General features: G+C 51.8%; 1 protein-coding gene across 1 annotated transcript; it reads right to left on the reverse strand.

Annotated features, from left to right (window-relative positions):
• Window positions 1–5,127: 5,127 nt before the first annotated feature.
• Window positions 5,128–6,734, reverse strand: LOC149365292 (uncharacterized). Its single transcript, XM_089579821.1, has one exon. It carries the CDS (start codon window positions 6,664–6,666, stop codon window positions 5,128–5,130), a length of 1,539 nt encoding a protein of 512 aa, XP_089435947.1. The 5' UTR covers window positions 6,667–6,734.
• Between the last annotated feature and the right edge of the window lie 6,388 nt (window positions 6,735–13,122).

Genomic DNA, 13,122 nt, shown 5'->3' on the forward strand with positions numbered 1-13,122 from the left:
TGCTCGCGACCACGGGGTGGGGTCCGCGCGGCTTTGAACTGTGTCAGCCGCGGTTAAAAAGGGGAGAACGGATTTCTCCCCCCCCCCCCCCCCCATTTTAAAACCCCACAAAGTTGACAACTTAACGTCCGGAGGCGAAGTGGTTAGCGTGGTAGGATAGAGATTCTAAGGTCCGCGGTTCGAATCCTTCTGAACGTAGGCCATTTTTTCCATTTTTTTCTTTTTTGTTTTTGCTCTAGTTTTTTTAATTTTGGCTCTTATTTTGCACTATTATTATCTTATAGGCATAAGATCCTAATGTCAAAAATCATTACATTTTTTCTTATGGTGTTTTCTCTCGAGAGGTAGTAAATGTTACTACCTTGCAGTTACTACGTACAAGGGCGTCCGCAGAATTTTTTGCAGGGGGGGGCCCCATTGGTTGTTGGCGCCGGAGGGGGGGGGGGGGGGCATGTTCGTAGCAAAAAGGCACTATTTGCGGTATGAATTTATTTATTTATATATAAATAAAAAATAAGTGAAATACACACATGAAATAAAAATTACAAACAGCAAATTAAAGTGTGGCTAGGAGAGATACATTGCAGTTTATCAACGAAGAAACAATTAAAATTAATAAAAAATCCAAAAATATACTGTCACTTCGTGGAGAAGAGTGCTCAGTATTGCTGCATACGGGTTCTCGACTCACCCGGATTGATGACCAGCACATAGCACAATATGGTCACAAACACGCAACTACAGTCACTCAGTCAGTCTTCCTTGAACAGCAACTGTAGACTCCTCGGATTTTTCTGGGCGAATTGCGTGATTACACGGGTGATAAATTCATTTCTGTGCTTCATTACACGCTCTCGGTGCACACTCATCACACACATTGATTGGAAAAACGGTTGAACGCGTACGTTGAAAACAAAAGATGTCTATACATACAACGAAAACTTATTTACAAGATAAATGCACGCTCGCAGCTTCATACACCTCGCTCCATCTTGCTCGCGCATCCGCACAGTCGAGCAACCGCACGCACACTGCTCGCCGCTCGTCGCTTTCTCGTCCACTGTCTTGGTTGTTCTCAGCTTCGTTGACAAACGGCCACTAAAAACACCGAAGCACAAATACAGAGGCGCGCACACGTGCAAGGGCTTACTTCCGTGCGACTTCAAAGGGGAAGGGACACTCGCCACTCCGGTAGGAAAATTTGTTTTGTGTGTTTTTATGGTGTTCAGAGCCCCAAAACGACTCAGGCTATGAGGAACGGAGTAGTACAGAGTTCCGGATAATGTCGACCACCTGGGTTTCTTTACCGGGCACTGACCTCGCACAGTACACGGGCGCTGTTGTCATTTGAGGCCCAGCCAGAGGTGACAGGCGAGCCAGGCAGGCGCCATCGGGCTGGGCTGCGTTGACCAAAGGCGCTGGTTTTCGGAGAAGACGCAAGGGACGCTGGTGTGGGGGCGCCTCTGGAGACTGCGTCGCCGTGAACAAAAGATGCTAATCCCCTTTGCCGAAGATTCTGATAGCGGCGCTTCTACCGCACTGCGCTCTCCCGTGGATCGGAGGCACAGCGAGCGGCGGCGGCGCCAACTCATCGCCCGCTTGCCCCTGAGCAGCCCGACAAAGCGGGGGTGGACACGGCTGATTTGTCTTTCCCTCCTGAAGAATTCATCGGTGGCCGGCTTAACGAAGGCGAAAACAAGATGCACTGTGCACTGTCTGCCTCCGTGTCGCTATCTGCCTAGAGATCAAAGAAACAGGCACCCATTTCAAGACGGCTTGAAACACATGCTCGCCGGTGCCGCTGTATGTCTGCAACAGGTCGGCCTTCAACAGAGCTAACGACGGCGTGGTTTGAAAACGGCGTAAAGACGCGTGCCCGGACGCGGCATTTCGCAGATGTGACCCAAAGCGTGGAAGCGGGGCTGCTTTTAAACTTTTGGCTGAGCCCACCACGGCCCCTGGCGTGCGGCCATCACTCACGATTCGAGGGAAGGATTTTCCAGGGGGGTGCAGCCGCCCCCCCTTGCCCCCCCCCCCCCCCCCCGGACGCCCATGACTACGTACAGTTACTACCTAGGTAGTCATATATGTGACAGTCGTTGCTGCCCCAAAATATAGTAACCTCAACTACCTTTTTCTTTAGAGTGTAGAGTTGTTAGAACCGTCCCTCCTTTGTAGCGTTGAGCAGCACGGATGGTGCTGCGCTAGTGTGAGCACTGTATAGTTCGTATGCAGGGAAACTATAGCTTCCTTGGAACGCGGTGCGGGTGCATTTGCTTTGTTCCATATTCTAGTGTTGTTCCGTATTATAAAAAGTGTTGTCTGCTGCTTGTGATGTGTTACTCATCGGGCGATACCATGGCTCCTGAACCCCCCTGAAAGGTAATGTTCCCTAAAACTAGAACCGAATGATTAAATATTTTACCACTAGAGGTAGGCGCCTGACTGCAATAAGAGATTTTTAGTTGGCTGTTAGTGATAGCCACATCAGGTTTCAGAATTCCGAAAACGCGGTTACAGTCGTATCTTGTGCAGGCTCAATAGATCTATTGGTGCAAGCGTTACATATACTGGATGGCGCGCGGACAGAGCTAATTTGTTTTTGTTTCTTTATATAGCTTCGCCCCACTATTTCATATCAATTGGCATGGACTACACACCAGTTTATTTTTGAATATCGCCCACAATAGCGAGAAGCGTCTAATCAGATTCTGTGTATTGGAGGTGGATTAAACGGCGGGTGCGAACCAAGCGCTGCGATCGGGACAATCAAGTAAAAAAAATTATTTCTCATCCAGAATTGAGTCCTGCAGATGGTGCGCCGGGTGCGGACTGTGCGCTAAACGTACTCCTGAATTCTAGAGGCCACCAAAACCTTTTGGGGGCAGTGGTAGCTAGAGAGAAATTTCCATTTTATTGGGTGACAGAGGTGGATAAATTGCCAACAGACTCACTGTAAGGCAAATTCCGCTTGCACGTAAAGCACCACATTTTCAACACGCTAATGGAAGTTCAGCTGGTGTGCTTGGCGAGACAGAACGTCGTCGAAAAACCGGCCGGAGGCAAAGACGACGAAGAAACGACGCGCCTTGCGGCCGACGGGCCGCTGGGCCGCTGGGGCCCTTTGCCATGTGCCCCGGTCCACCGTAAGCAGCAGCGGCGCAAGGGAATACCATGTGGCTCTTCCGGATGCCCTCGATCGCCAAAGTCCAGCTGCTGGCCCTGGCGATTGGCTTCGGGTCGATCGCGGACGCGCTCAACTGGCACTACGCCCGGGGCTTCAGCGTGTGCATCTTCAGCGCGCACACGCTCGCCTTCCTCATGACCGCCATGTACGCCACGCCGCTCACGGCCTTCATCCACATGACGTCGGGCCCCGGCGCCGTCGAGTCCTCTGCGTACCGGCACGCCTGCCGGCTGCACTACGTTCTCGCAGCGGTGGTGTACATCACGGTGCTCGTGTTCCTGGTGACGCAACAGGGTGGCATCGCCCGAGAGGCCGTCCGCTACCGGGTGGTAGTCATGTCCATCCTCAACATGCTCGTCTACTGCCTGCTGGCGTTCCTCGCGTGACGACCTCTATGTCGGTGGTAGCAACAGCATTGTCTTAGTCGCTGAACTGGTGACCACGTTGTTCTGTTTGAGTGCCGACGCTGACGAGGTTTGCATCCCACTGCATGGATGCCAAGTTGACAAGCGCAGCTTATGTTCGGTGAGCCTGTGCTTGCCTCTAGCCTGTAAGGCTCTGCATACGCGTTTACGCTCAAGGTGCATTTGCGGCCCATCTGCCAACGACACGATTCGTTTTCATGGACATTTATCGGCGAAGTGCGGTCGCGTGTGTGTTTGCTTTGCTTGCCGGGTCGAGAAGAATGGTCTCTGCGCAGCTGTATAGTAGTGCTGGCCGCAGCCAAATGCCTCGGAGGTCCGTGCTCTGTACATATATGTTTGCAAGGAACACGGTGCCCTTCTAAACTGAGTACCGACCATCGCCAATATTCCGGAAGTTGCCCTTTTTCCTCCCTACTGACGCCCTGACTGCCCGCACACGTCCGCATGCTTGTTCACTGCCTTTGCTTCAACCTTTGCTTCAACGAACCACTGATTCCGTGATGCAACAAAAAGATGTAGCACAGCCAATTTACTCACTGTCTATAGGTATAGCTCCTCCCCTGCGCTGGTCGCCCACCGGAACACGCCGCACCGTTTTCATCGCCCCCACAACGCAGCCTGCATGAGTGTGTGTGTTACGTGTTTTTCCGGGGATGAACTTTCCTTATTGCTGCCAGCCTGACTCTTCTCAGTTTGCATTGCCGAATCGTAACATTATTCGGATAGGAGGAATTTCTTGATACCTTGCCGAATGTGGGTCGCCACAGACTTGTTCACTTGAAATTGCGTTCATGGTCAGCCGTCCGTCAGCCTTTTGCGTATCCTATGAATGCATATAAGCTTTAACGTTGTCTAAGGAGCGGTCGCAGTCTCTAAAGAAGCTTCGACATTAAACCTTGAAGCATTTAGTAAAAGGGTGTAGTCTTCTGGCGCAACAAGAGAGGCATCAACATTAGCGAGGGACAGAACTACCCTCGTCCAAATTTTGCTGCAGTGCATTTATTTTTTGTAGACACAGCGACAGAATGCGTTGTGGAACGTTAGTACGACATATTCTTGAAAGACCCAGGATTCTTTACAGCGAAAAATGGGGGCTAAACCTTTTATAAAAACTCCGTGAAACTTCCCACTGACACAATGTGAAGTGCTTTTCGTGTCATGTGTACCAAGTAGCATGGCATCAAAATGACATTGTTCCAAGAAAGGTTTTCAGACCAGTGGTATATACTGTTTAGTTAATCTCATGGAAGTGCAATAGTCTGAAAAAGATATCTTGTCCTACCACAGCACGCCTGTCAAGCACCATGAGAACATTCCCGACAGCTGTGTACTGCTCTCTTAGTTTAGGTTCGTTTTGGGCTCATGAAATGGCTTTCTGATTAAAATTTTACCAGAAAAAAAAAAGGAGTCAGATATGGGAGCGATTCAATGCGACTTTAGGCCCGAGAGCACCCAATAGAGGAGAATTTGGACAGGTTGTTATTAGGCAGTAGCCGCTCTCTGTCAAAACGCCAATCAGTGTCGCCGAACAGACGCTGACACCTTTTGACCGACTTCATCGACCAGCTTCTTGACACGTTGCGAGGCTCCGGAAAACTTCTGCAGATGTGGTCCAAGAGTCTTGATTAGGGCGGACACATCATTGTATCTGCACCGCAGAAACCGACGCAGAGCCGTCAAGCAACGGTACACTTGTTCTTCCTCTACCTCTCCGTCCAGGTACTGCATAATGGCCGCAGTCAGCTCAGTTGCGGTGTCTTCGAACACCTCTCTCGCGGACAGATTAAACACGAGGGCGGCGCTAAGCTCTCCAGCCAGACGCCTGCCGCACAGGAGACCGTGGACCACGGCGTGGATCGTCGCCTTGACATTGCTGCACAAGAGACCGCTCAGTTCCTCGTTCCACTCGGAGGCGTAGAGAAGCCAGTCGCAGCTGCTGGTGTGCTTGCAGAGGTTGCAGAGTAGCTTCAGCACTTCGTCTTGCTCGTCCGTCGGCAATTTAGCGATGCGGTAGACGTAGCTCATGATGCAGTGGTTCTTGCGGTCCTGGTGCAGGAACAGGACGACGTCTTTCACAAGTGCCACTGCTTGGAGTACGCGCAGAAGCACGAGTCGGACTGCTGGTGAACCGTCTCGGCGGGTCAACACTTTGTCGAACAGGTCAAACTGCTGCTGCCCGAGGGCGAACGCACCGTGGCCCTTAACAAGGTAGTCGCGAAGTTGTGTCAAGGCTGAACGCTCCCTGTCACTGATGACGCGTTCCAGGTGTCTCTCTAGTTCTTTTAGCGCGGCGACACCGTCGACACGAGGGTAGAAGATGGGCAGAGTGTCGTTGTCCCTTTTAGGCTGCCGTGCGGTTCCGGGCTGATCTTCAGATTCTTCGTCACTTCCGCCTTCTGCAGACTCGGATGTTCTCTCCTCGATCCTCTTGTAAGCCGCACTGGGCCTCTGTCGGTCTGATCGATCTGGTGAGGCTGAAGTCTTCCCGCTTCGGTGATCAGGACGGGAGGAGTCCCTGTGTGCCCTACCGGAGCCAGAGCCGTGCTCCGGAGCTTTGTCAACTGCGACTGAGAGGTTTTCGAAGAGAGGAATCAGTGTGTTTCCCAGTGGAGTGCGGAGAAACTCGTCAGGAAGCTCCAGGATCTCCCGCGGTATGGACCTTCCTGTGAGGAACATGGCCACGTCCTGCGAGAAGTTGTTGCAGTTGTGACGGAGGAGGTTGTAAGTGCTTCCCTTGTAGCTGGACTCGGCCAGCTCATCGATGTAGGCCAAGAAGACGCTGTGGGGTAGCTCCGAGCGGCCCAAGCTTATGACCTGGTCCGGTTCTTCGAGAATGGTCTTGCCCGCCCTGCAGCAGTCGATGCCAGTTGAGCCGAAGAAGTACTCCCTACCGCGGACGACAATGCTTGTGTGCCACACGCCGGGCAACTGCTTGCCCAGAAGCATCGGCGTGATCCTCTTGGCCAGCCCCTTAGAAAGGTCATAGACGTAGAGCTGTACTTCGAAACCGGTTTCGGCGTTGTGCGAAGCTTTCGCCATATCTCCGACGCTCATGGTGGTCACCTCGGGGGTGGTCGCGGTGTCGATCTGGGGTAGACACGTCACAACAGGGGCACAGCGCGGGACGGTGGTCGCGGCAGTTCCTGCAGCTGATAACGTTTTACAGAATAGTGAACAGTAGACCGTGCTTTAAGCGCGAGACCTGCGGTGCTCCTTTTTCTTCACTGCGCTGTCTCGTGCCGCTGCCTACCTTTCATTTTTTTCCCTCTCTTTGAAAATATTGTCAAAAGTCCGAGAATTACGACTGCCTGCGGCAAATCTGCTCCTGTTCGCATCGTAGCTGGGCACTGACGCAAGCACCACCTCATTTTCATAATCATGAGCGGCGTCTGTGACGTCAGTGATCCTGCACTATATATTAGGTTTAAAGCCGTGAATAAAGATCGTTCTGCGTGGTCTCCCTGTGCGGGTGTGATTTGTAACAGTGGCGACGAGATGTGTGGATCAAGTATGTCGACGGGGCGCTCGCTTTAAAGTCATCGACCAACCCTCACAAACAACGGTTACATGTAACGTACACCGTCACTCCTACGGCGTTCGACGCCACAACGCTTCATCGCGGTGATGGAAAACATTTATCGTTTGTTAAATTTTTACAGAGAGGTGGTGGGGGTAGGACCCTATTGGCCCTTTCCCTTCACAGTACTAGGTGGAGCCACTATTCCGGGGCCCCGTTGGCAAGCAACACCGCCCGCGTCCGTTGAAGCAGTACTGCGGGACCAACAGCGTCCATCGGACGGTACAACGCGAACATGGCTACTACCATACCGCCCTTCGACGAGACGCAGGACAAATGGGAATGGCGTCACAATCGCATCGAAACATTCTTCCAAGGTAACGATATTAAACAAGACAGAAAGAAACGCGCTCTCTTGATCTCCGCGCCCAACAATAAAACCATTGGCGTCTTAGCCAGCTGCTCGCCAAAAAAGGTAAATGTCGAGCTTTTTTGTATCTAAGCAGCCGAAATCCTGAGCGCCCATTAATCTTCGCAACGGAATGAAATAGCAGCCAGTTATCAATTCTTCGCAAGGAATAAAAAAGAAGACGAGTTGGTACAAGAATATCTGCGCAACTGCGGAATCTGGAAGAAGACTAACTTTGGCACAAGCCTGCAACGCATGCTCTGCGACCGACTGGTCTGCGGCTCGTATCAAATCAGCTCGAGCAACAGAGAGCATATTGTCACCATTGACTCAGTCGAAATGGGCCGCTCCCATTGTGCCGGTTTTGGATAAGCGACGGGTCTATTCGGATTTGTGGTGACTCCAAAGACACCGTCAAGATGGCTTGTACCACGGAGCAATTCCCGCAACCAAACATTGAAGACATTTGTGCATCTCTTAGGGGGGATCAGTGTTCACGACTCTGAACTTAAGGGACGCCCGCAATCAACTCCAGCCTGATGAGGAAGGTGAAATGATCGCTGTGATCAACACACAGAAAGTGCTGTTATGTTGCAATCTACTTTTTTTGGTGTTGTATCTGCGCCGGCTGTTTTCCAAAGACGTATGGTGCACGACCATGGCGGTTATTGTCCGGTGTGCAGGTATACTCGGATGACATCTTAGTGGCTGAGCAAGAAGAGGACAACGGATCCGAGGCACTGCGCAAAGACTTGCGCCGGCTAGAAGAAAATGGTGTGCCGTTTTCGACAACGAGCCATCACGCATCTGGGGCACCAAATCAACAACGAAGGTTCGCACCTCCTGGAGAAGAACATGGAGGCCATACGAAATGCTCCCTTACTGTCCGTTATATAAGCGAGTTGCGTTCATTCCTTGGGTTACTGCACCGTTTCCTACCGCACATGCCCACGATGTTAGCACTTCTTTACAAACCCCTGGAAAAGGAGCAGGAATGTAAATGGGGATCAGCCCAAGAGAAAGCCTTAAAAATTGCGTCCTTAAACGGTTCCCCGCTCGAAAATGCTTTTGTCCGGAATTATTGGGTATGCCAGCTGGACGAAGAAGCGTTGGCGCTTCTGTGCAGAGTTAGAAAATTCCAGGACTGTCTTTCAGACCATCGGTTCGTTCTGGTTACGTACAGTCGCGGGTAAAAAAGATTAGCACACATGACGGAACACCAGAACGCCCGGATGACAACGCGTGGCGCTGCGGGTGGCGAAGAGGCTGATAACGAGAGTGCCGGGCCGTTCCCATTCTACAGTATTAGGGGGGTTCAGCGGACTGCCACGGACAGCAGAGTTACTGGCTAAAAGCAGCGCTATCATCTACTGCTCCCGCGAGTTCTTTTTGATAGACCATCGCGGACATAAAAAAAATCTCTGCCTCTCCCGTAACCGAGAGTAGAGTAAGCATGAAATGTTTACGGGCCTAATGTCATCTCGGTGGACACCCGAACCGCACCGTACAGGAAGGGAGGAACGCCACCACCCGTTCAGCGCGATGCCTTGCCATTTGGTTTTTTGAGGAAAGGAAATGGCGCAGTAATTCTCTGCCATCTCGGTGGACACCCGAACCGCACCGTAAAGCAAGGGAGGAACGCCACCACCCGTTCGGCGCGATGCCTTGCCCTTTGAACGCAGCGCTTCTCCCCCGGGCCCCTGTGCACCTGCGCAGCTTTGCTTCGATGCGCGAAGCCCCTAAGAGATCACGTACGACAACGAAGTGTACGTGGCATTTATGTGCTTTTTGCAGGCGTTATTAGAAATCGGAAATTATAATTCTGTGCATTATCAAACACACAGCGCGACTGATATCTTGATAAACATTGAGAAGGCACTGGCACAAGTGTTTTTTTTGTGACTCGTTTGGAGACCAACCGTTGCTTGCATGCCGGTCGCGTAGGGGGGCTTAGAGAGTCTCGTTAAATCTCGTTAAGTCTCGTACGGTGCCCGGATGTTCTCGTTTCAGAGCCCGGATGACTGGAATTCAGTGCCCGGATGACTCGATTTCAGTGCCCGGATGACTCGATTTCAGTGCCCGGATGACTCGATTTCAGTGCCCGGATGACTCGATTTCAGTGCCCGGATGAGTGGATTTCAGTGCCCGGATGATGGCTCTCGGTCTCGGCGTGACGTCACCACACTGCCGACAACGGGGGCTAAAAGCATTTCATGCTTAAAAAAAAAACAGTAATAGAAAAGAAGCCATCTTAGCTCATGATAACCGAACCAAAATAAATGCCGCAAGCACAGTCACGTAGGGTCGGCACTTCAACGCTCGGGCGGTGCACGCGTGATAAAGCTTACTTCATGCCGTCCCCCCCTACGCTGCAAACATGGAAACGGCCCGTTAGGCAGGTCTGCGTACCGCAGCGCCGCGTGGTGAGATATCCGAATTCTAATCGCCAATGATCTGTGCTAATATTTTTTGCCCGCGACTGTACCATCAGCCTTTAGTGGGACTATTGCCTGAAGACATGCTGCCATGGCGTCTGGCCAGTTGAGGCGGTGGACCCTATTACTTAGGCAGTTTGAGTATCGCATATGGCACCGCTCCGGACGGAACAACGCGAATGCTGATACTCTCAGCCGCCTGCCGATGCCGAATATAGAAGGGTAGTACAGCTAGCTTCTACACTGGCATTGTTCGCAGGAACTGGATGGTTGCCGCAGGGCGTACGATTCAAAATAGCCTTTTCTTCCCAAATTACGTTCTGCAGAACATCTCGATCCCCACTCTCCACTACCGATTGTTTTTCAAGAGCCGGTTTTGTGGCCTCACTTTCGCGCTTTCAGACAAGTCAGCGTTATTTTTTGTGCGTAAGTCGTTACAGGTTTTATTGCACTACGTGTAGAAATTATCGCACTCTCAACACGCAGAGAGTACATCTGCTTCTATATGGGAGGAGTATCCCAACAAACACAAAACCTCCTCAAAATCTCCCAAAAATAACCCATCGGGACATTTCGAATCTCCCCAGGAGGTGCTCATTTTTCCCGAACACATCCAAAAAACGTCCCCACAACTAGCGATGTCCAAAAAGTTGTGCGTCCCATGGAAAGCCCCAAAAGGTTAATGCTCGATTTCTCGGCTCTGGTTCAATAAAATTATTCCTCCTTTTTCATGCAGCCTGCTGGCATCCAAGCGCACATATTTGCCAAATTTTAGGCGCATACTTACTTTACAGGCGATGTAATTCACCTGTACACTTGTGTGAATGCGTGCTGGCTCGGCCGTTCCGCACTGTTGTGACGACCCCACATAATGCGCAGGTCCACACGGGACGGAGAGGCAAGAAGACACCGTATGGCTCAGTTTAAACAAAATGATGTAATCAATAATTATACATGGTACATCAGAGGCCGGGGTGTCCGAGCTTACGTGGCGACGCCGTCATGGGGGCGATGGATGGTCTCCGGAGTAGCGATCCGTCGGTGGCTGGCAGAAGCTGCGCGCCGTCCGGCTTCGGCGCTGAAGGACCCTTTTTCGTGAACGATCTCGTCCTCTGCGTGCCTTTCGTCCGCACTCGCCAGCTATATCTGCTCCGCCGGCCACGCCCGATCTCCTGTCTTCCCGACTGGAATGTTTCTTTCTTCCTCCTTTCCACGGCGGCGCCCTGCGGCATCCCCGACATCCCTCGTTGGAATGTCGTTTGTCTCCCGCCGGCAGCTTTCTTCTCTTGTCCTTGTACGGCCAGGCATGCCTAATTGGGCTGGCTTTCCCTCCCGCCGGCGCCTTTGTACCATTGTACCCCTTCAGTGGCTTGCCGCCGCTGGGGGCTCCGTCTAGGCGGCGCCGCCGAACGCGGACCGTTTAAGGGGAGACAAGGGAGTAGGACGGTTGAGCACAAAGAAGATTCCGACGAAGATATGGGCCCTGGTATTTCACGCACGGAACGTCACACTGTGAAATGTCCTAGCATTTTACACACAAAGGAAATATGAATTCAAAAAGTCACCCCATCCTGCCCATATAAGAACAAATAGCAGCGCCACACAGAAGTCATTTCAGTTTACTAGCCGTACTCTTAGCACGACTTGTCAAGGGCGTCCGCAGAACTTTTTCCGGGGGGGGGGGGGGGCACCTGATGTCCGGAGATGGTGGCGGCGGTAGGTTAGCACCAAAAAGAAACTAGTGTATAAACAATATCCGTAATTCCAGGGGGGGGGGGGGGGGGCGACCGCCTCCCTTGCCCCCCCCTTCCGGACGCCCATGCGACTTGTAACCTGTTGTCCATACCGGCGACAGCACCACAATCAAAATGCAAGTCAAAGAAATTGAAAGTCCGTGCTGAACAAAACTTCCGGTCAACGGCGCAAATTTGAATGAATACAAACAGCAGACGCAAACGTAGGCACCTTTTAATACACAATTTGTACATAGCACTACGGTGCCATGCATATAATGATGGCCACTTTTTTCTCTAGCTCTGAGAAATCTGCAAAATGAAGCAAGCAAAACAGAACACGGGCTGGAAGTTGATGCACCTTAAACAAGTATACTAAGGGCTACAAAAGCAGATATGCACACGCAAAAGCAAACGTATGTAAAGAGCAACTTGGATGACAAAACAAAAGGCGAGATGAGCGTACGCTGCAGACACGCAGTTTCAGGTCATGGATTTTCTTCAAGTTGAAACCCCCTCTCGCTTAGAGACTCGGAACAAGCTTCAGCGACATGTTATCAAAACAGAAAAAAAAAGTTCTACCAGGCGAAAACAAAAAAAAGTGCGAGAAGGCCCTGCAGTATGTTTAAATAAATAAATAAAATAAACCAACATACCTTGACAACTTTGCCTACGGAAACCCAGGGATGAAACAGAAGGCTGCAACAGCTTCTGTCCTGCGCCTTCTCACAGCACAGCGAACGCTCAAACATACGCGTTACACCCTCGTAACGATCCTGGGAGTTTTATTTTCTTGTGACTAAGTGTGGGGATAAGACTGCTTGAAGCTAGGCGGGACGGGGGGACGTCTTGAGGCAGGTGCGGTGGCGCGCTGCATCCATGGTGCGGCAGACCGCGCATGCGGCACAGTCCGGCGTGGGAGTCGAGATCAAGGCACGATTAATCCGGTGCGGGAGAGTCAATATAGCCACGCGAACACTGCACAAACTACACCGCTGTGACAGGATGGCTGGGCGGTGGCGAAGTAGGTAGAGCAGGCTAATCCATGGGCACTCGCAGAAAGAGAGTGGTGGGTCTCCGAAGGTCCTTCCCACCTATGACCGTAGTAGAGGGCCACGCTTCCACCACCAACGCGCTGCAGTCGTCGGAGGCGCTGAGGAATGCAGGTGCATATGAGGAGTCGCCTATTGCCACGAACTCCGCGGCCGCCAACGCCGCCTCGAACAGCGGCATCAATAGGGCCGTGAAGCTGCGCAAAGGACTTGCGATGCGACGCCGCTGCATCAGTTCCAAAAGGAATGGTATGGGCACGCCGAGATGCGCGGGAAAACTGCCGTGAATCCGTAGCTACGAAGTGCACGACAGCCCAGTTGGCGTAGTGATGAGAGCAAGAACAGCCGCGCGCTGGGGCTTGTG

The sequence above is a fragment of the Amblyomma mixtum genome, chromosome 1, assembly GCF_055824585.1.
Source record: "Amblyomma mixtum isolate Tamu chromosome 1, ASM5582458v1, whole genome shotgun sequence".
NCBI classification, from domain to species: Eukaryota; Metazoa; Arthropoda; class Arachnida; order Ixodida; family Ixodidae; genus Amblyomma; species Amblyomma mixtum.

Coding starts and splice junctions, on each gene's coding strand:
- LOC149365292 (XM_089579821.1), bottom strand. CDS start 6,666: ATGAGCGTCGGAGATATGGCGAAAGCTTCGCACAACGCCGAAACCGGT.